Source organism: Neoarius graeffei, chromosome 13 (genome assembly GCF_027579695.1).
Source record: "Neoarius graeffei isolate fNeoGra1 chromosome 13, fNeoGra1.pri, whole genome shotgun sequence".
In the NCBI taxonomy this organism is placed as follows: Eukaryota; Metazoa; Chordata; class Actinopteri; order Siluriformes; family Ariidae; genus Neoarius; species Neoarius graeffei.
The window spans coordinates 48,799,335-48,820,930 of NC_083581.1; the positions used below are offsets into that span (position 1 = coordinate 48,799,335).

At 40.0% G+C, this 21,596-nt stretch overlaps 1 protein-coding gene across 5 annotated transcripts in view; it reads left to right on the top strand.

The window, feature by feature from the left end:
• The window catches only part of adrm1 (ADRM1 26S proteasome ubiquitin receptor), a 35,908-nt gene that overhangs the window by 13,458 nt on the left and 854 nt on the right, over window positions 1–21,596 (top strand). For 3 of the 5 annotated variants that reach the window (XM_060937933.1, XM_060937936.1, XM_060937935.1), the window contains 6 exons: window positions 2,236–2,446; window positions 6,721–6,837; window positions 12,135–12,258; window positions 14,076–14,162; window positions 15,231–15,312; window positions 20,995–21,254. In XM_060937933.1, the coding sequence (XP_060793916.1) occupies window positions 2,236–2,446; window positions 6,721–6,837; window positions 12,135–12,258; window positions 14,076–14,162; window positions 15,231–15,312; window positions 20,995–21,254 (881 nt within the window). Of the gene's footprint in view, window positions 1–799; window positions 942–2,235; window positions 2,447–6,720; window positions 6,838–12,134; window positions 12,259–14,075; window positions 14,163–15,230; window positions 15,313–20,994; window positions 21,255–21,596 lie in introns of all 5 variants that reach the window. The other 2 variants (XM_060937937.1, XM_060937934.1) reach the window with 2 other exon arrangements.

Here is a 21,596-nt window from a genome sequence, read left to right on the forward strand (position 1 = left end):
CAGGAACGTCAAATATGGCCAATTTTGGGCATGATTTTTCAAAATCTCTGCACCATCCCCCCGCTCGGTCGCTACGCTCCCTCGCCATAACCCATTACGCTAAAAAAAAATCCTGGTGAGAACCCTGATATATATATATAATATATATATATATTTTTTTTATTTTCAACTAGCCAGCCAGGCTGGCTAGTGACAGGAATTACCCTCCAAATGACTAAGTTGTCTCGGGCAACCGGACCACCGAGAATTTCAAGCCATGTTTATAGAGAGGGTTTTCTGGATTTTGGACTACTTTTTTTTTTTCCTATATTTTAGAGCAACTCTGAAGACCTCAAAGCTATGAAATAACATATGGAATTGTATGGTAAACAAGTGTTTAAAAAAATAAACAAACCAAAATGTCTCATTTTAGATGCTTCAAAGTCGCCACTGTTCACCTTGACACTTTACGCACTATTGGCATTATCTTAACCAGCTTCATGAGCTGCTTTTCAATTAACAAATGTCTCAACAAAAGTTAATTAATGCAATTTCTTGCCCTCTTAATGTGACTGACATCAAATAGTAAATAATAAACATGCAGTAAATAACCCTATTCCATAACTGTAGTAATCAATATTATGTCAAGAAAAACAGTCCATCACTTTATATTATGTTATTAACAGTATTGCACAACATTTAATCTGTTAAAACACTTGATATGGGCATTTTAAGAAGAATTTATGAACACGTTTATTTACTTAATAGGAATTAACTTTGTTTACTCCAGAGTTATTAGTACTTTGTTGCTGCTCCTCAGGTTTTTATGACGGCCTGAACTCTCTGAGGCTTGGACTTCACTAATGATGAACAATATTATGGCAGGCAGCTCAAATCTAGAGCGGCGGCTATAATTATCGACACCTTTTCAGATTTACCAGTAAAAAAACAATTTTACAAAGGTGAGTTTCAGTTATAAGTTATTATTGGTTAATTAATCAACTGGAAACACGCCTCCTCTCTCACCCTTTGATCTTGTCTCATTACCTGAGATGGAATTTTTTTTAGCATGATCAGCAATTTGAGAAAAATCCGAATGTTCTCACTGCAGGTAAGCATGGTGGAAAGATCATGGACGTGTTTACTTGTCAAATTCACCGATATTTCATGATCTCCTTGTCGAAATCTAAACACGCATTTGAGAAGTCACGTGAGGTGTCGAGAATAGTGATCACTTTCACCGGTGTCCACCATTATCGACACCCTGTGGAATTAAGTGACGTTTACAACTCTTGTGGATTGATCTTTGTGTAACATTGTTGAAGTAGATGAAATATTAAAAAAAAAAAAGTGCTGTGTTTTTTTTTGTTTTTTTTTTAATAAAAATTTTTTTCTGATTCATAACCGAGTGGAATGTTTAGAGTATTTGGAATCCTGTTGCAATAAACAGAATTAGATGAGAATTAAATTCCTTGCACATTAAAAAAAAAATTACATGCTTGAAATATTCAGATTTTTCTATTCCATTCAGAAAAGTTTGTTGTAAATATCTACCACATATTCCAATATCAGCAGACGTTTTCTATTTTGGTTCGAGGAATGACATGCAACCTTTGATCTGGATTTTCTTGTGGTTACAATGCCAATCGCCTGTTGATATTTATTGGTAAACTACAAAACTAGAAATTAATACAAACAATGAATGATTAACAAAATGTGATCTACGAAAATAGTTAGAAAGTTGGTAGAAAGTGGAATAAAAAGATTTTCTGACAGGTTCCACAATATCACTTCATTTGTTTACAAACATTAGAATTACGGTATTTCCTCATTTACGTAAGCACCGACATCCATATTTATAAAAGAGATTTTGGACCAAATGCAAGTCTATGTAAAACAAATTTTAAGTAAAAACTGTTTTGTTAACTTAATACAGTATATTTTTAATACAAGTAATATCTGGACGTTGGTAACTGTGGACAAATTATTCATGCACAATTTACATATTGAAAGTCTTTTCTACTTTTGCAATGGCCAAAAGATCGTTAAGGTGTCCATAACTGTAGCCGCCGCTCTAACTTTTTTTTTTTTGTCTCTCTCCATATTCTGTCCATTTGTTGTACCGTGTTTCTTGAAATCAGCAATTAACAGCATCATAAGACAAAAGTAGCATTGTGTGTGGGGATTGATTGATTTGATTTTGATTGTGTCTCTGTTTTCTGTACCAGCTCATTTACCTACATCCTTGTTGTGCAGGATGTCCTCAGGAGCACTCTTTCCCAGTCTGGTTTCAGGCTCACGCAGCTCATCCAGTAAATACCTGGTGGAGTTCCGAGCGGGTAAAATGAGCCTGAAGGGCAGCACAGTGACTCCAGACAAGCGCAAAGGCACCGTCTACATCCAGCAGACAGACGACTCGCTTATCCATTTCTGCTGGAAGGACCGAACCACTGGAAATGTGGATGATGTCAGTATCTGTTCATAACTCGCACAAAGACGTTATCTAAGCTTCGGTTACACCTTGCATTAGTTTGCAGCTGGCCTGGTTAACAGGGTATATGGGGGGGGACGAATACGAATACTTTATTGTCCACAATGTGGAAATTTGTCTTCAGTTTCACCACAGACAATTAAACAATTAAACATTAAAATCACAATACACAAATCAAGCATTCAAGCACTGCATTTTGTAAAAACAGAAGAAGAGAAAACTAAGTTATTATAAAATACATTAGCACTCAAAAGAGTGTTTAAAAGAATAAAATAGCTGAAAAGTAATAAATATCATAAATATAATAATAAATAAGTAATCAGACCAATAAAAAGGACTGGGGTGAATTAAATAATCCCTGTATTATTTATTGCCCTTATTCCTTTTGGGACGAAGGAGTTTTTAAAGATGTTCTTATTAGCGTTGGGCACTCTAAAACGCCTCCCAGAGGGTCGAAGCTCAAATTCACAGTGAAGCGGGTGGGAAGGGTCATTTATGATTTTCCTGGTTTTGTTTAAAATCTGTTCATCATACATTATACTTAAGTGCTTTTGTGGCTTTCCTATTATCTTTGTGGACATATTCAGGGCCGCTGACAGCTTTGGCTGGGCCTGGGACAAAATGCTCTGAATGGCCCCCCCCTTAGCTTCAATTAGATATATGAAACACAATGTTATTAAGCCGTTGTGGTTATGAAATGATTCAATGCCCTGTGCGTTTGATATGGTGTTCAGTGTGACTTGCTCTCCCCTCGTTTGTAACATGAATTGCGTGCTGCGCATGCCTTGGTTGGGGTTACTTTACGGGGCTGGAAAAAGTTGGCTGTGTCTTACCTGGCTCAGCTGCCCCACTGCCTTTGCTAGTACCTGCTGCATCATCCAAATCTTTTTTAAAATATTTATACAGTGAGCCCCTGAGTCTCTTGGTTTCTTCCTCTCTTTTTCTCTTTTCTTTTCTGTGCTCCTGACTTGTGCATGCTGGTAAATGGCACGCACGCTGATTGTCGAAGCGCTATGATCGAACGATGTCGTTTTTTCCCCCTTAATCAAAGAGTCAGACCAAACCGTTTTTGCATTAGGGGTGGTAGGGGGTTCTTGATGCCTTTTTCAAAGACAATAAAGGCAAAAGATCTAGAAATCATTTATTGAATGCAAATATAGCACATTTCTCCTCCAAATCAGCACATTTTGAAATGAAATAAAATAATTTAATCGCAACTTCATGAGAGCCCAGTTCTGGGCCCTCCCCATTCCTGGGCCCGGGACAACATACCCGTTTGTCCCCCCCCCCGTCGGCGGGCCTGGCCATATTCACTATTCTCTGTAGCTTATTTTTTCTCTGCATGTTCAAGTTACCATACCACGTGATCATATTAAATGATAGAATGCTTTCAACAAGGTTTTTATACACTGTTTGTAGGATGTCCTTGTTCACACCAAAGTTTTTGAGTCTACAGAGTAGGTAAAGACGTTGTGAGCACTTTTTAAAAATAAAATCTGTGTTTTCTTTAAAAATGAGTTTACTGTCTATAAAAGTGCCAAGATATTTAAAATCATTCACAACTTCCACTGTCTGTCCCTTGATGATTATTGGAGATAACAGGTCCTTATCATTTTGAATGACAAGTTCTTTAGTCTTACTCACATTAATTTCTAAAAAGCTATTTTGGCACCATTCTTGAAGAGATGATGTATGGCGGGCGTAGACATATTCTCTTTCCATATCACCCTGCTGCAGTAGACCAACCAGAGCCATGTCATCAGCATATTTAAATAACCTAAAATGTTCTTCTTGGATTTTGAATTCGTTTGTATATATAGAGAACAGTAAGGGAGATAAAATGGACCCAAACAAAAACAGTAGTCTGGCTACAAGCAGACTGGCATGTCCGGGCTATTAGTGTCTATGAGCAAACGGCTTGATTTAACATCCATCAAAAGAGGAATAAAATTCTTAAAACCTAAGTTTTCATATGAAGACATTAAAAAAAAACATAATGCAGTCGTGAGCACCTCGGCACTGTAGACCTAGAGCATGCTACTGTCTCCACCTACTGCACAACATGCGTTACATTACAGGCATTTAGTACATGGTTTTATCCAGAGAGATGTACAACATACCCAAAGCAGCCTGGGGAGCAGTTGGGGGTTTAGGCACCTTGCTCAAGGGCACTTCAGTCATTGCTGATGGTCTAGGGCAGCGGTTCCCAAACTTTTTTGGCCGCGCACCCCCTTCTATACTCCAACCAGGTTGACGCACCCCCAGTTCCCCAGTTTCAAAAAAACACACGCTTTCTTATAAAGGCAGCATCTTTAATCGTGCTAAATGATGACAAACATCGTTTGCCACACCTGCAGGAAACCACAAAAGTGAAAAAAAAAAAAAAACACCAAAGCTTTCTTACAAAGGCAGCACGTCATGCTCGAATGAGAACATCGAATCACATTAACATATTATGCGCTCTCTAATTTGAATTAGATAGAATTTGATTGAAATGTAACAGTTTTAAAACGTTGCAACACGGTAAATGCGCAAATTCATTACAAAGGGAGATCACATCGAGGCATGTAGTCTACCAGCCAGATATGGGGAAAATATATGATTTTCATCCGTGTTTAAAACACTAGCAACACAACCCTGTCATTACAAGGTTATGAAAATGAATTGAGAATGAATTTAATTTGCAAAAAAATTAACATATAATAACAGTAAAAATCGCAATGATAATTATGAACATGTGCATTTTAAAGAGATACAACAATTAAGGAGCATATCAGGAACGGATAAAGAAGAGGATTCATCTGATTGTGAAGTGCAGCGCTGGCGGCTCAGTCTGCAGCGAGAGACAGACAGACAGACGGTGGGTGGGTCAGTAGGCTATATAGGTCCTATTTTCAGTAGCAGTATATATTTTTAGCAAGATCAATGCCATTTGGCCAAATACATACCAATATTAATGCAACGGATGGGCCTGCATCTTGGCACAGAGCTCTCCGATGTTTGGGGTAAATGAAGACAGTCTCAGCCTCAAATCTTTCTCAGCATCTCCCAGTCTTTGCCCATGTTTAGTTGCCGATCGGCATTTAGTTTTGCCGATTTCAACCAGTTGAGCATCGCGAATGAATGAATGAATTAATGAAGCCACAAACTACTGCAGAACCGTTACGGCATAGAAGAAGAGTTAAAAATCGCCATTACATTTTTTTTATCTTGCCCACCCCCTAGTGGCAGCTCGCGCACCCCTTGGGGTGCGCACACCACACTTTGGGAACCCCTGGTCTAGGGAATCGAACTTCTAACCTTTTGGTCCCAAAGCTGCTGCTTTAAAGATTAGGCCATGGCTTCCCACAAAATTCTTCCACATTTACCCCTTTTAATCAATATCTCATCCCATCAATGCTCATCTCATGGCAAACTTGGTTATAGAACAAATACGAGGAACACGTATACCAATTTTCCTTGCATCGAATAATGAAGTTCAACACGTTCTTTGTAACTGAAACCAACAACTCTGACGCTGTTTTGTTACGACTGCATTAAATTGTTTTTGAGCCATGCTTCCTGACATGCGCACATCTGGCCCAGAGGCTAGTCTAGTTTGTTTGGCTTTTCTGTATGTAAATCCTGTTTCATTCAGCCGGTTTCTTACAATTCTCTCAAAACACGGACTCTTGTTTCTGTCCGTTTGTTTTGCTGCGCATTTACTATTTTCAAGGCATATTGCTTTGAGTTTTATGTCCTGATACTCAAACCTGTATGTACCCCTCTTACAACCTTGACATTTTGTTATCCGTCATTGACATGAAGTGACCCCCCCCCCCCCCCCTTTTTTTTAATTAATAAAGTAAACCACTGAATTAGGTGTGTCCAAACTTTTTTGACTGGTACTGTATATGTTTTGTTATAAAAATTTTGCCTAGTATTTCAATGCACCCAGATTTCCCTTTTAGGATGAGTAAAGTCCACGTGTCCATACGTACATGCGTATAATCGGCTCACTAAAACGCAAGGTGTTGTTGCTTGGTTGTACGTGATAAACCCTAGACTGAAGATGAGGTCTTCCTGACATCACGGTTTTTAATTTACTGAATATGACCTAATTAGATAGAATTAAGATAATTATCAGATTTACACTGTGTGGTTGATCAGGTTGCAGTGCTCCAGGCTGGGTTTGGCTGCTACTGCTGTTCTCGGATTTCAGTTTGTAGGCTTCAGAGTTCTCAAATCTCGTGTGATTGCTGTTTTTGCAGGATTTGATCATTTTCCCTGATGACTGTGAGTTTAAGAGGGTGAGCCAGTGCACCACTGGACGAGTGTACGTTCTTAAATTCAAGGCAGGGTCCAAAAGGCTGTTCTTCTGGATGCAGGTTAGTAAACCGATTCCTGTTGCTATTGTAAACACTAAGCCTTGTATAACTGATGTAGGCACAGTATAATGCAACACTCAAGGACGAGGACTGTCACTATTGATTTTATTTTGGTTTTTGAATGTATTGCTGTTTTTTCACCACTTGATAAATATTTGAATGTATTTGTTACATCAACCCTTATGCTGTGATTTTTATTTTGCATGTTAATGATTTCGTGGCATTAATGATAAATGTGCTAAACTCCATGGTCCCAGTAAGCAGTGTCTGGGTTCCTACTGCTCCAGAGAGTGAGCTAGCGTGCTGTTGACAACTTGCATTGAATTTCAGCCTCTCAGTAATGCTAGCTAATTGACTGGAGCAGTCTAAGAAACATTCAGATTACACCTGGTATTAAAACTGTTAAAGGAACAGTCCACCGTGCTTCCATAATGAAATATGCTCTTATCTGAATTGAGACGAGCTGCTCCGTACCTGTCCGAGCTTTGCGCGACCTCCCAGTCAGTCAGACGCAGTCAGACGCGCTGTCACTCCTGTTAGCAATGTAGCTAGGCTCAGCATGGCCAACGGTATTTTTTGGGGCTGTAGTTAGATGCGACCAAACTCTTCCGCGTTTTTCCTGTTTACATAGGTTTATATGACCAGTGATATGAAACAAGTTCAGTTACACAAATTGAAACGTAGCGATTTTCTATGCTATGGAAAGTGCGCACTATAATGACAGGCGTACTAACACCTTCTGCGCACTTCGGCAGCGCATTGATATCTGAGCTCCGTATCAATGTGCTGCCGAAGCGCGCAGAAGGTGTTAGTACGCCTGTCATTATAGTGCGCACTTTCCATAGCATAGAAAATCGCTACGTTTCAATTTGTGTAACTGAACTTGTTTCATATCACTGGTCATATAAACCTATGTAAACAGGAAAAACGCGGAAGAGTTTGGTCGCATCTAACTACAGCCCCAAAAAATACCATTGGCCATGCTGAGCCTAGCTACATTGCTAACAGGAGTGACAGCGCGTCTGACTGCGTCTGACTGACTGGGAGGTCGCGCAAAGCTCGGACAGGTACGGAGCAGCTCGTCTCAATTCAGATAAGAGCATATTTCATTATGGAAGTACGGTGGACTGTTCCTTTAAGTCTAAAGCTCGGAAATAGCTATTTTGACAACTGCTATAATCGCGTCAATAAATTTGCCTTTTAAAATACAGGTAAACTATCACTAGCCAGCTTGCCTTATGGAGTTCTTCCAGGCACTTACACTGGGATGTTTCCTCTTCAGATGCAGTTGTGGGCAAATTCATGTTTGCAGACAATACAGTGAACAACAGCCCCCAAGCATAACTACATCACTTGTTTACCGCAATGCATTGTGGGGGATAGCCAGGGTCGGTAGTTGACCGAGGTGGACAAAGTACTCAACTTCATTACTTAAAGTACAGATCCCACTGGTTAAATGTGACTCCGAGACCAGTGAAAGTTGTCCAGTCAAATTTTTACTGAAGTTAAAGTACTGAAGTACTTGCTTTTAAAAATACTTAAGTATTAAAAGTACATTTTCTGTCAATGCATTGTTGTATTATTGCCACAAAGCTTACAAAACCTAACACCGTTACCAAGGACAGAAATGTGAATTCAGAAAATGAACGCATGCTGTGCCGTCATGGTGGTTTAACGTTAAGCTAGCTAGCCAGTGAAACGCCACCTGACATGCTAGCAAACTCTTTTCAAAATCATATTGGGTAGCTAACGCTACTAGAAAAGAAAGATTTCTACATTCTGTTTATTTGGCAAGGTTATGCTAAAACATATATATTTCTGAAAGAATTTCAGATAAGTTAATGTTATTCATGTTAGCGTAACTCTGTTTTTACATGCTAACTAACAGTGTCCAAGTTAACTAGCTATGTGTTAACGTTAGCCGTGGACAAGGCTACGGCAACTTGGCGGGCAAATCCATAGAAAGTCATTTGATTAACCAGACTGCATAGCTATTGCAACGTTATCGCTAGCTCTAAAAGCACAGACAACTTCGTTACAAGCTTTCTCTTGGAATAAAACGTTTATATCCCTCTATATGCTTCCACAGGTTGGACGGCGAGTTTTTGTAGGCTGTGATGTGGTTTGTTTTCAGCAAACATTTAAAACGAAATGAATCTTTAATCCTTTCAGAAAACTGAAACATGGGTTCCAGGTATGGTATGGCCATGGGTGCGTGCATTCCCCAGAAGAACCGCCTCCTTCTATTCTGCCATCAACTGATCGAGTTCAAATAACGCTGCTGAGAAATCACTGAACTTGATTTTATAGTCTATGGATGTGACGTGTCTCAGTATCACCTGTGAAAAAAACCAATCGCATTTTAGAAAAGGAAAAAAACATCCGCTTTCAAAGCTGCTTCACAGTAACGAGGACCTTGATAGAAATGTAGTGGAGTGAAAAGTACAATATTTGCTTTTCAAATGTAGTGAAGTTAAAGTCAGAAGTTTCCAAAAAAAAAAAACCTCAAAGTACAGATACTCAAAGTGTACTTAAGTACAGTACTCAAATAAATGTACTTCGTTACTGTCCACCTCTGGTAGTTGAGCGATATGACGGATGTCAGATTAATTTTACATGAGAGCGATGTGAGGAGCGATTTTGCCGTGCTCTGTCGTGGAAGACAATGACATTGGTGATTTAAAGAAGTGGAGAACATGTCGAGGGTTTACAGCAGGAAAATCAGAATCCAAATCGAGCTTGGTGAGAAGCTAAGAGTCCAGACCGAGTCTACCACACTGTACAACAACATCAAATCTCAGAATGTCTTATTTCTGAAGACGTATATTGCACCAGCTAAACTTTTATTGAGAAAACAAATCTATCTGAATATTGGGAATTGGCACGGAGCAGTGCTCTCATGGGGGATTTGTGGGCGAATAACGGTCCGAGTGATAAATATGTGATTAGCTAAATAAAACTTGATATCAGGAAACATTACAAAAAAATAAACCTTTGGAAACCCACTGATCTGTCGTGTCATGCTCAGTATAAATGCATTTTCTTCAATAAATGCTGCTAGTGAGGTACACTGAACATAATACATAGCTGAAAGAGAACCCTTCGTGGTTTGGGAGTTTTATCGGTCCGACAGGCTCGTTCGGCTGCCGAGTGCTTTGGCACGTTTAGAGGTAAAGGCCGAAAAACGCGGCTTTGTTTTACAGGCTTTGGAATATCGCTAGTTTCAGACGATGAACAGTGTCGATTTGTTATAATCTTCTATAACCGAAGGCCGTTCCGCAGACCATGGAAATATTGCTGGGTCACAGTTTAAGTACGTCTTTTTCCCACCAGAGAAATGTAAGCTACAAACACTTGTCCATTTTGATTCAGTTCGAAGGTTTTCATTGCGGATTAAACTTAGGCCAAAAAAAAAAAAAAGTGTGTTTCCGGTAACCCGACCGATCGAGAATTTCCACGTCGAAATTGCCGACCGTAAAGTTTTTATTACAAATTTCCCTCGATATTTTAGTGTAAGCGGCGTTAGTTTGTCATAATTTTTTGTTTCAACGCATTCAAGTTGTGAAAGAAACGATAAAAAGTAAAATGTTTCGCCACTTCTATCAGCCCTCCAAACTGAGCCGAGCCGCCATTTTGAATCCTCATTCACGGCTGTAATGCAGATGGCTTCCTCCTCGGTATACAAGTGCACTTCCATGGCAGGGAAAAACACTACATTTTGCTGCCTATGTAGTCCCCTATTTATACAAATAGGAGTCATTCAGGATTCAGCCATGTTTTTGCTCGGTGTTTTTGCTCGACCCAAGTTCTACAGTAGGCTAGGCTAGGCCGTCTGCTTTTAATGGAAGCAGCCTAGCCTAGGACGTTATTTTCACGTTATTTCTTGATAAGGTGTTTTCACGTTATTACATGAAAATATCATGAAATAACGTGATAATTTCGTATCATGAAATTACGTGATGTTGTTATTACATGATAAATGTATTGTAAAAACGTGATAACTTTGTTAACAATATCTTTTCACGTAATTACTTGATTCTATGCCAATTTTTTTTTTTTTTGAGTGTGGCAGCAATACGCTTCCGTAGATCATAACTCGAACTCTTGCGATTATTTTTTTTTTTATTCGTTTAAAGATTTAAAACACTTATTTTATTATGATGTGTGGTATGAAGGATTCTGTGCCAAAATACTATTTTGTAAGATGTTTACTTGTGTTAATTTTTTCGAACAAAATAAAAAAAATTAAGAAAAAAAAAAAAACTTTTTCCTACCTACCGACCTTATTTTAGTATTTCATGTTACCTGAAACACACTTTTTTTTGGGGGGGGGGGGGGGGGCCTTATCCATTTCTTTCTTCTCTTCTCCTCGACTGGCAGCTGATAAAAGCTCAAATGAGGTGTTCTCTTTGTTGTGGAGACACAGTAAGGCACACAAATTTAATTTTAGGCACGGTTAAAACCGGTTAGATAGAACAATGCAGTGTTTAACAAAGGCGAAAGTAAATATAGCTGAGCCAACCCCGGGTATCGCCCATAATGCATTGCAGTAAACAATCGATGATATAGTCATGGGTTAGGGTCATTAGTGTCTCCAAACCTCAAATGTTTTGCTACAGTCTTGATTGTGTTTTTCAGCTGAATATAGCCAGGTAGCTTCATTCATTCATTCTTTAGTTTATGCAGTCATTCATCTTCAGTAAGCGCTTTACCCTGGTCAGGGATGCAGTAGAACTGGAGGCTATACCTGGGATACTGGGTGTGAAGTAGGTGAATTCGCCTTGGATGGGATGCCAGTGCATTGCAGGACAGCATGCACAGACACATTAACACATTCACGCCCAGGAGGAATGCAGCATAACCAGACCACCTACTGGCATGTTTTTGGACAGTTGAAAAAATCCATGTTAACATAGAGAGAACATAACAAAAACTCCACACAAGACTGTAAACCATGAGTAAGCTCGGAATCGAATTGTGGAGCTATAAGGCTGCAATGATTGCTTGGCAATAATTAAACAGGAAAAACTAGCCATAAGGCGAGAGGTTTTATCTGCACCACACTGAGATTACTGCATTGAAAAAGGTAGAACACAATCTTAAAATGAGGAACATCTATGGAAATCGGAGATTTAATAGCAAAAGTGTTGGTTACTTTATGTATTGAATATATTTGTTCCAGCCCTATTGAGTGCAAACTACTCTTACCCACTAAAGGTTTTTTTTTTTCTTATGTTCTGAAATCTCATGGTATTTATGATTTATAAACACTGCTGTGTATTTGCACTTGGTTGCAGGAGCCCAAAACGGACAAAGATGATGAGTACTGTCGTAAAGTGAACGAGTATCTGAACAACCCACCAATGCCGGGTTCTATGGGCAGTGGGGGCAGTGGCGGTCATGAGCTGTCTGCCCTGGGAGGTGAGGCAATGAAAAACACAACCACTGCTGCTCTTTCTCCCTCATCTTAAATAAGGAAATGAATAAACATTCATCAGATGTACAGTGATGCTTGAAAGTTTGTGAACCCTTTAGAATCGTCTATATTTCTGCATAAGTATGACCTAAAACATCATCAGATTTTCACACAAGTCCTAAAAGTAGATAAAGAGAACCCAGTTAAACAAATGAGACAAAAATATATTATACTTGGTCATTTATTTATTGAGGAAAATGATCCAATATTACATATCTGTGAGTGGCAAAAGTATGTGAACCTCTAGGATTAGCAATTAGTTTGAAGGTGAAATTAGAGTCAGGTGTTTTCAATCAATGGGATGACAATCAGGTGTGAGTGGGCACCCTGTTTTATTTAAAGAACAGGGATCTATCAAAGTCTGATCTTCACAACACATGTTTGTGGAAGTGTATCATGTCAAGGAGATTTCTGAGGACCTCAGAAAAAGCGTTGTTGATGCTCACCAGGCTGGAAAAGGTTACAAAACCATCTCTAAAGAGTTTGGACTCCACCAATCCACAGTCAGACAGATTGTGTACAAATGGAGGAAATTCAAGACCATTGTTACCCTCCCCAGGAGTGGTCAACCAACAAAGATCACTCCAAGAGCAAGGCGTGTAATAGTCGGTGAGGTCACAAAGGACCCCAGGGTAACTTCTAAGCAACTGAAGGCCTCTCTCACATTGGCTAATGTTCATGAGTCCACCATCAGGAGAACACTGAACAACAATGGTGTGCATGGCAGGGTTGTAAGGAGAAAGCCACTGCTCTCCAAAAAGAACATTGCTGCTCATCTGCAGTTTGTTAAAGATCACATGGACAAGCCAGAAGGCTATTGGAAAAATGTTTTGTGGGCGGATAAGACCAAAATAGAACTTTTTGGTTTAAATGAGAAGCGTTATATTTGGAGAAAAGAAAACACTGCATTCCAGCATAAGAACCTTATCCCATCTGTGAAACATGGTGGTGGTAGTATCATGGTTTGGGCCTGTTTTGCTGCATCTGGGCCAGGACGGCTTGCCATCCTTGATGGAACAATGAATTCTGAATTATACCAGTGAATTCTAAAGGAAAATGTCAGGACATCTGTCCATGAACGGAATTTCAAGAAAAGGTGGGTCATGCAGCAAGACAACGACCCAAAGCACACAAGTCGTTCTACCAAAGGATGATTAAAGAAGAATAAAGTTAATGTTTTGGAATGGCCAAGTCAAAGTCCTGACCTTAATCCAATCGAAATGTTATGGAAGGACCAGAAGCGAGCAGTTCATGTGAGGAAACCCACCAACATCCCAGAGTTGAAGCTGTTCTGTACGGAGGAATGGGCTAAAATTCCTCCAAGCCGGTGTGCAGGACTGATCAACAGTTACCGCAAACGTTTAGTTGCAGTTATTGCTGCACAAGGGGGTCACACCAGGTACTGAAAGCAAAGGTTCACATAGTTTTGCCACTCACAGATATGTAATATTGGATCATTTTCCTCAAAAAATAAATGACCAAGTACAATATTTTTGTCTCATTTGTTTAACTGGGTTCTCTTTATCTACTTTTAGGACTTGCGTGAATATCTGATGATGTTTTAGGTCATATTTATGCAGAAATATAGATGATTCTAAAGGGTTCACAAACTTTCAAGCACCACTGGATACTACATTATACGTATCAGGTTGGAAAGCTAGTCATTTAGTAATTCTTCTTTGTCCATGTGTACATATCATACACTGTGTGCTTGTTTCTGTGAAAATGGTGATTTGATTTGATTAGTTTGCATTCTGCCTAGGAGAGGGTGGCCTGCAAAACCTCCTGGGCAACATGAGCCATAATCAACTCATGCAGCTGATTGGCCCAACAGGACTGGGTGGGCTCGGTGAGTGAATACTCATGGGTCACTGCTATAAAATGTTTCCACATGCACAGTACAGAGCAGGTTAACGGGTCATGTAGTGTACAGATGTGAGAAAATGGTGCATAAGCACAGATCAGGAAATGGCAAGAACAAGGGACTTGTGACAAGTGTGAGAGTGAAAAGAAAATGGCATTGTCTAAGGCTACATCCACACGACAACGGCAACGAGATTTTTTTTTTTAGCGGGTAAAAAAAAATATCGCGTCCACATGGGCAATGGATCAGTAAAATATCAGGTACATATGGCAACGCAACGCTTGCTGAAAACGATGCAATACACATGCCACACCTCTACTTGCGCTGTAAGACGGTCTCATCGGAGACACCAGAACAATAGAAGAAGTAGGGCGCATGCGCATAAACCCCTTCTTCTACCCGGCGTGAAGCACTCACAGGAGCAAACACACAACAACAAGATGGCTGTACATTTTGCTTCAATAATGCGAATAAACTTGGCAGCAACTGCAGCACTGAAACTACTACTACTCTGGGGTCCGCCATTGTTGCTGTTGTTACGAATGATGCGCGCGAGAGTGCTGCTTGTTCTAGTCATGTGGTTGTGACGTCATCATAAACAAATCCGTTCTACTCATCCAGACAACTTTGCAACGGCGCCGTTGCCAGATTTTTCCACTCTGGAAACCGTTCTCAAAAAATATCGTTTTGGGGCACCCAAAACGCCGGTGCCGTGTGGACGCCAGGCCAAAACGATACATTTTATCGGATTCACCTGAACCCGTTGCCGTGTGGACAGGGCTTAAATTGCTGCTTCTAATATTGCTACTATAAATAGATGTGTAGGGTTTTTTGTTTTTTTTTTTCTTCCAAAAAAAAAAAAAAACAAATCATCTACAAAACATATTTTATTTTTTCTCTCTACTGCTATTTGGAGTACGTAATGAGAAATTTGTACGTGTAACAAAAGTAATAAGCATCGCATTGTATTTTCCATCTCCTTTGTATTATGTATCAAAATGTTTTCATATGAGTGTACATGATTTCTCTTAAAAACGATTGTGTGTGACACAGGTGGGCTCGGTGCTCTTGCAGGTCCAGGTTTGGCCAGTCTGCTGGGAAGTGGTGGTCCAGCCAGTAGCAGTTCAACTTCCAGGTTCTTATATTTTAAAGACGCCATTCACTTATTTGGCTAAAGTAGTGTTTATCTGCAATCAGAAGAACGGCATCTATACAAAGAAACCAGGTGTATTAACACGAGTCACTATTGTACTGCTACTCATCTAAAATGTTGCTCTCTTTGTACTGAACCTGCTGTAGACAGGGATGTGATTTGGGGCTGGTGAAATTATCTGAAAATTTTAGCCGGGGGTCTGGGGGCCGCAGGCCCCCAGCTGGTCCAGGGCAATGCCCTGGTGGGGGGACAAGGGAGGGCGAAGCCCCCCGAAGCTCCTGGGTTCTGGGGTTTTCTGACTTAAAAATTGTACTAAAATGGCAAGCAAACACACAAGAAAAAAATTGTCATGATTAACAAATTCAAGCCAATTTAATGGTCAACATGCAACTCTGAGCCCCTATAGTAAATTCAACTAGACCGGACAATTCCCCGGGGGAAATTGTGAGAGGATGCAGTGCGCGAAGCAATTCGGTCACGCATGTTCGCTGGCCGTGAATGTGTGACCCGCAATGATGTTTCAATGCAATGTTTTCTGTCACGTTTATAATGGGTTTCAATGAGGCCTCTCGGCTGCCCTCTTCTCAGTTTGAGGCTTGTCATTCAAAAACTGTAAATCCTATCGTTTAGGTAGACACATTGTGTGATTCAGGACAAGTTTTACTACTACTTTTGAGAAAATCATGTCTGTAGAGTGAAATTTGTGGCTGAAAACACAGTTTAAGCAAGAAAGTTTGAGCTTTTTTTTTTCAAGCCCTCTACACTCTGACTTAATGAGCTGCACTGGTGTGTAACGCAATAGACACCCATTCAAAAGCCGGATTTTCTCCCGGAACCCACATGGCGTTTGAGCCGGGACTGATCCGAAAGTGTAGAACCTAGCAGAAATGTTGAATGCCAGATCCACAGAGGAGAAGTTTTCCTACGTTTTAGAGTTTAAATCACGTCTCTAGGTGAAAGCATGCCAGAGCAGCGGACGTTTGAAAAACGTTGAAAAAGTGCTTTTTTTTCAATTAATTCCATAGAAATGAATGGGGTTTTTTTTCGAGGATTTTTTCGCGACTATGTCACGAAAAAATCATATTCTGGAGAGAAAAGTAATAGCATAGCGAGTCGGATCGAGCCGCACGTTTTGATATATTGTTTGTCTGTGTGCGACGTACAGTTGTGTGACCTGCTATGAAGCTACAATGCCATGATTTGTGTGTGTGCTTGAGACAGCCGCCCCCTCCCCTCTCTGCTCCCTTACTGAAGCCAGTCGGCATGGTGACGGGCCTGAGCAGGTTAAGACACACACACAAGATTTTGTCAGGTGTCTGCTGTATTTTGCTAAGGACCAGGCCTCGAACAATGACAAATAACTCGTCAACGAAAGAAGCTATTCACAAAATTCTTTCACAGTGAGCGCTAGAAGGGTCTCCTGAATAAATTGATGTAATTTTTTCTCTGTAGTCTTAAAAATGAGGACAGTAGACCGACTTAAAAATGACTGACTTTTCTGTCCCGTTTATAATGGGTGTCAATGAGCTAAGACACACAAGGTCTTGAATTTTGTGCTGTGTTTTACGAAGGACCAGGCCTCGAACAATGACAAATAACTCGACAACGGAAGAAGATATTCACAAAATTCTTTCATAGTGAGCGCTAGAAGGGTCTCCTGAATAAACTGATGTAATTTTTTGTCTGTAGTCTTAAAAATGAGGACAATAGACTGACTTAAAAATGACTGACTTTTCTGTCACGTTTTTAATGGGTGTAAATGAGCTAAGACACAAGGGCTGGAGTTTTCTACTGTTTTTTATGAAGGTTCAGGCCTCGAACAATGACAAATAACTCGACAACGGAAGCAGCTATTCACAAAATTCTTTCACAGTGAGCGCTAGAAGGGTCTCCTGAATAAAATGATGTATTTTTTTGTTTGTAGTCTTAAAAATAACGACACTAGAGCGATTTAAAAACGAGTGACTTTTCTCTCACGTTTATAATGGGTGTCAATGAAGCCTGTCAGCTGCCCTGTCCTCAGTTTGACGCTTGTCATTCAAAAACTGTAAATCCTATCGTTTAGGTAGACACATTGTGTGAATCAGGACAAGTTTTCCTACTACTTTTGAGAAAATCATGTCTGTAGAGTGAAATTTGTGGCTGAAAACACAGTTTAAGTGAGAAAGTTTGAGCTTTATTTTCAACCTCTCTCCACTCTAAGTTAACGAGCTTCACTGGTGTGTAACGCAATAGACACCCATTCAAAAGCCGGATTTTCTCCCAGAACCCACATGGCGGTTGAGCCGGGACTGATCCGAAAGTGTAAAACCTAGCAGAAAAGTTGAATGCCAGATCCACAGAGGAGAAGTTTTCCTACGTTTTAGAGTTTGAATCACGTCTCTAGGTGAAAGCATGCCAGAGCAGCGGATGTTTGAAAAAGTGCTTTTTTTTCCAATTAATTCCATAGAAATGAATGGGGTTTTTTTGGGACAAGTGTGACTACTACTTTTGAGAAAATTATGTCTGTAGTGTGAAATTTGTGGCTGAAAACAGTTTAAGTTTGAAATTTTGAGCATGATTTGTGTGTGTGCTTGAGACAGCAGCCCCCCTCTGCCCCGTCACTGGCCCCAATCGGCATGGTGACGGGCCTGAACAGGAGAGTTAAGAGACACACACAAGATTTTGTCAGGTGTCTGCTGTGTTTTGCTAAGGAGTAGGCCTCGAACAATCACAAATAACTCGACAACGAAAGCAGCTATTCACAAAATTCTTTCACAGTGAGCGCTAGAAGGGTCTCCTGAATAGACTGATGTAATTTTTTGTCTGTATTGTTAAAAATGAGGACGCTACAGGGAGTTAAAAACGAGTGACTTTTCAGCCACGTTTATAATGGGAGTCAATGAGGCCGCTCACCTGTGCTCTCCTCACTTTGAGGCTTCTCATTCAAAAACCGTAAATCCTATCGTTTAGGTAGACACATTGTGTGAATCAGGACAAGTTTTACTACTACTTTTGAGAAAATCATGTCTGTAGAGTGAAATTTGTGGCTGAAAACACAGTTTAAGCGAGAAAGTTTGAGCTTTTTTTTTTCAAGCTGTCTGCACTCTAAGCTTAACGACCCTCACTGGTGTGTAATGCAATAGACACCCATTCAAAAGCCGGATTTTCTCCCGGAACCCACATGGCGTTTGAGCCGGGACTGATCCGAAAGTGTAGAACCTAGCAGAAAAGTTGAATGCCACATCCACAGAGGAGAAGTTTTCCTACGTTTTAGAGTTTGAATCACGTCTCTAGGTGAAAGCATGCCAGAGCAGCGGATGTTTGAAAAAGTGCTTTTTTTTCAATTAATTCCATAGAAATGAATGGGGTTTTTTTTGGGCGATTTTTTTCGCGACTACGTCGCGAAAAAATCGCAATCTGTAGAGAAAAATAATAGCATAGCGAGTCCGATCGAGCCGCACGTTTTGATATATTGTTTGTCTGTGTGCGACGTACGGTTATTGAGTTATTCGAAATCAAAATTTGCGTAGGAGGAAGAAGAAGACGGAAGAAGAAGAAATACGTAGAAGAACAATAGTTGCAGTGCTTTGCACTGCAACCTATGGGCTCCCCTAGGGGAGCCCATAGGTTGCTGTGCTGCAGCACTGCATCCTAATGATTCTTAACTGACAAAAAGCCAAAACATGAAACCTAAAAATGTCATTCTAAATTAAATCATCTGCATTAGAATAAATAGAAAATTGTATAAGGAAAAACAAAATTTATACTTTCAATTACTGTAGAAGTTGAACATACCTAAATGTGCCTTTTCAAACAAACATGATGCAACATAAGAATTCATCCACCATTATTTATTAAACTCTATTGCTCCTGGTAGTCTCCCGGTTGCTTCTTATGTATGGCAACTTCTAATATTTGATTAAGTTACTGCACACCCCGTTTAGACAGGGTAACAGGATTGACACAAAAAATTAGTCATGCATAGACTACTTACCAAAATTGAAATTTTTAAGTAAATATTCTCAGATTCCATTCATTCTGCCATCCATATAAAAGGTGAGAATATGTAGATCCTTGGCAACAAATAATTTCAATAATAGCTTTTGGGAGCATTTATTTTTATGTGATTAATCATGGTAACAGAACTGACACAAACCTCTGGGACAGGTACAAAAATTAACAAAAAATCGAAAAATATCTTTTCTTAATGGCATTTTCAGTTTGTGACATGTCCATTGTGGTTTCCACAGTCTTGTCGTTGAACATGAAAAAGTTTCAATTCCACCTTTGTCTAACATTAAGAATCATGTCTGGGGAAAAAAAGTGTCTTTTCAGTGGAACAGCTATTTTTGCTCATTTTCGACCCTAAAATTTGCTACAAAATGCACATTTATGAACCAAAGTAGTCAAATTTTGAAATGCAAGGTAGAACTGATAATGTTTTATCATATGAGACCATAAAAAGGTTTTAGAAATCTCAAAATGTAAACAAAACACGTCCGGACAAAAAAAAAAAAAACGTTTTCTGTGAAATTGACTCATATACAGAACTGTACAGTGTTCACTCACTTGAGGATTTTCATATGCAAGAATAAAAATCACTTTTTCACTAAACAACATTCACAAAAAATGTGTCTGCAATTAATTGGGATCCACTGTTTTTATCATTCAACCACGCATCAGACCCTCGGCCAATTGAAAATGTCTTTCATGCACTTTTCTCCCTCATGAGAATTTTGAAAAGTTGGCAAGTATGTATTATTTACACTAACATTTTAATATTGAATAAGCAAATCAAAATTGTGTATAATTACCTTACATCCACGCTGTGGGAAAAGTTTTGAGCGAAAATTAAAACTAACTTCGAGTGAAAAAGGTGAAATAATCTGTGATGAAGTTGGCAGAGACTCTGAGGTAAAGTGAGAGGAGGCGGGAGGGGTCAAGCATCACTGCCACCTCACAGACTCACTTTCCCGGGTTAAACTCCCACCGCTCCCCCGCTCTCTAGCTTTTGTTTTGTTTTCACTGAGTAACCATTTTGATTTGTAAACTAGAGCCGTGATTAAACTGCTGTTTCTTCGGACGTAACTAAAACAAACTGAAATAAAAACCGCCCCTTCTTTTCTCCTCAGAAGGTTTAGCCTCCGATGCTAACCTTTTCGCCACAGCTTTCATAGCGTGCGCATGCGCATCCAGGAAGCAACAGATGGCGCGAGGCCCCGTTGCCACGGCAACCTTCGTCACTCCGTCGCACGTGCAGTGACACCATCACCACTCACAGGCTTATTATGGGGAAAGAAATGAGCTGTTTTTTTTTTTTTTTTCTTCCCCTTGTTTATTTACTTTAAAAACACACAGACACACCAAACTGATGATCAGGTGCATCTTTACGCTCGATCACGGAGGCTGCCATCTTTCAACTCTGTTTGAAGTGAGCTTACGTACAGCTATCTAACAAGCGCGTTCATTGGTTGTTACAGAGCGATGGGCCAATCCCGTACCTCGTTTCATCTCTATGACGGAATTACTGAAAGTCGGAACGAATAGGATATGAATGCGGATTTTTGAGCGAAAAATCGGAAAAAAATTTTTTTTTTTAATTTTGAGGTGAAAAAAGCGGAATTCCGCGAATTTGCAGAAAAATCACATCCCTGTGTAGAATAATCTTTTATGTTTCCAAAGCTCCCGCAGCCAGTCTGCAGCTGCCACACCCTCCTCCGGATCTGCCGCTCGTTTGAGCTCTACTCCGGCTCCCACCACCCCACTGACCCCTGCCGTGACCTCTACAGACTCTCCAACCTTGACCCCCACGACCCCAGCCTCCCAAACCTCTTCCCTGGCAGCAGGAGTGGGGAGCCCAACACAACCCATCCAGCTGAGCGACCTGCAGAGCATCTTGGCTACGATGAACGTGCCTGCCATGAGTGCAGAGGGACAGGGAGGTGAGACAGGACTTCAGACCCCATAATGGAACGTTTAGCTTGGATGCTCTTTGCATTTCTAAGCAAGATGGGTTTTCTCCCTCCTCAGTTGGTTCTCAATTACTGAACTACTAAACTTGGTGGCACGATCAGTCCTGATGAAACTCATTTGAATTAATTACAAAAATATTTAGTGATTTTTATTAATTATTGAGTTGAATTCATATCTTACTTCAACACAGGAGGCCTCGGTCCCTATTTTCTGCTTTCACATTTAATGATAGCTTTGTATTTATTTTTCCTTTTTTGTAATTACTTACATCGGGCTTTTAGTTAATTAATATTAGCTCTTAAGCGTTTCAC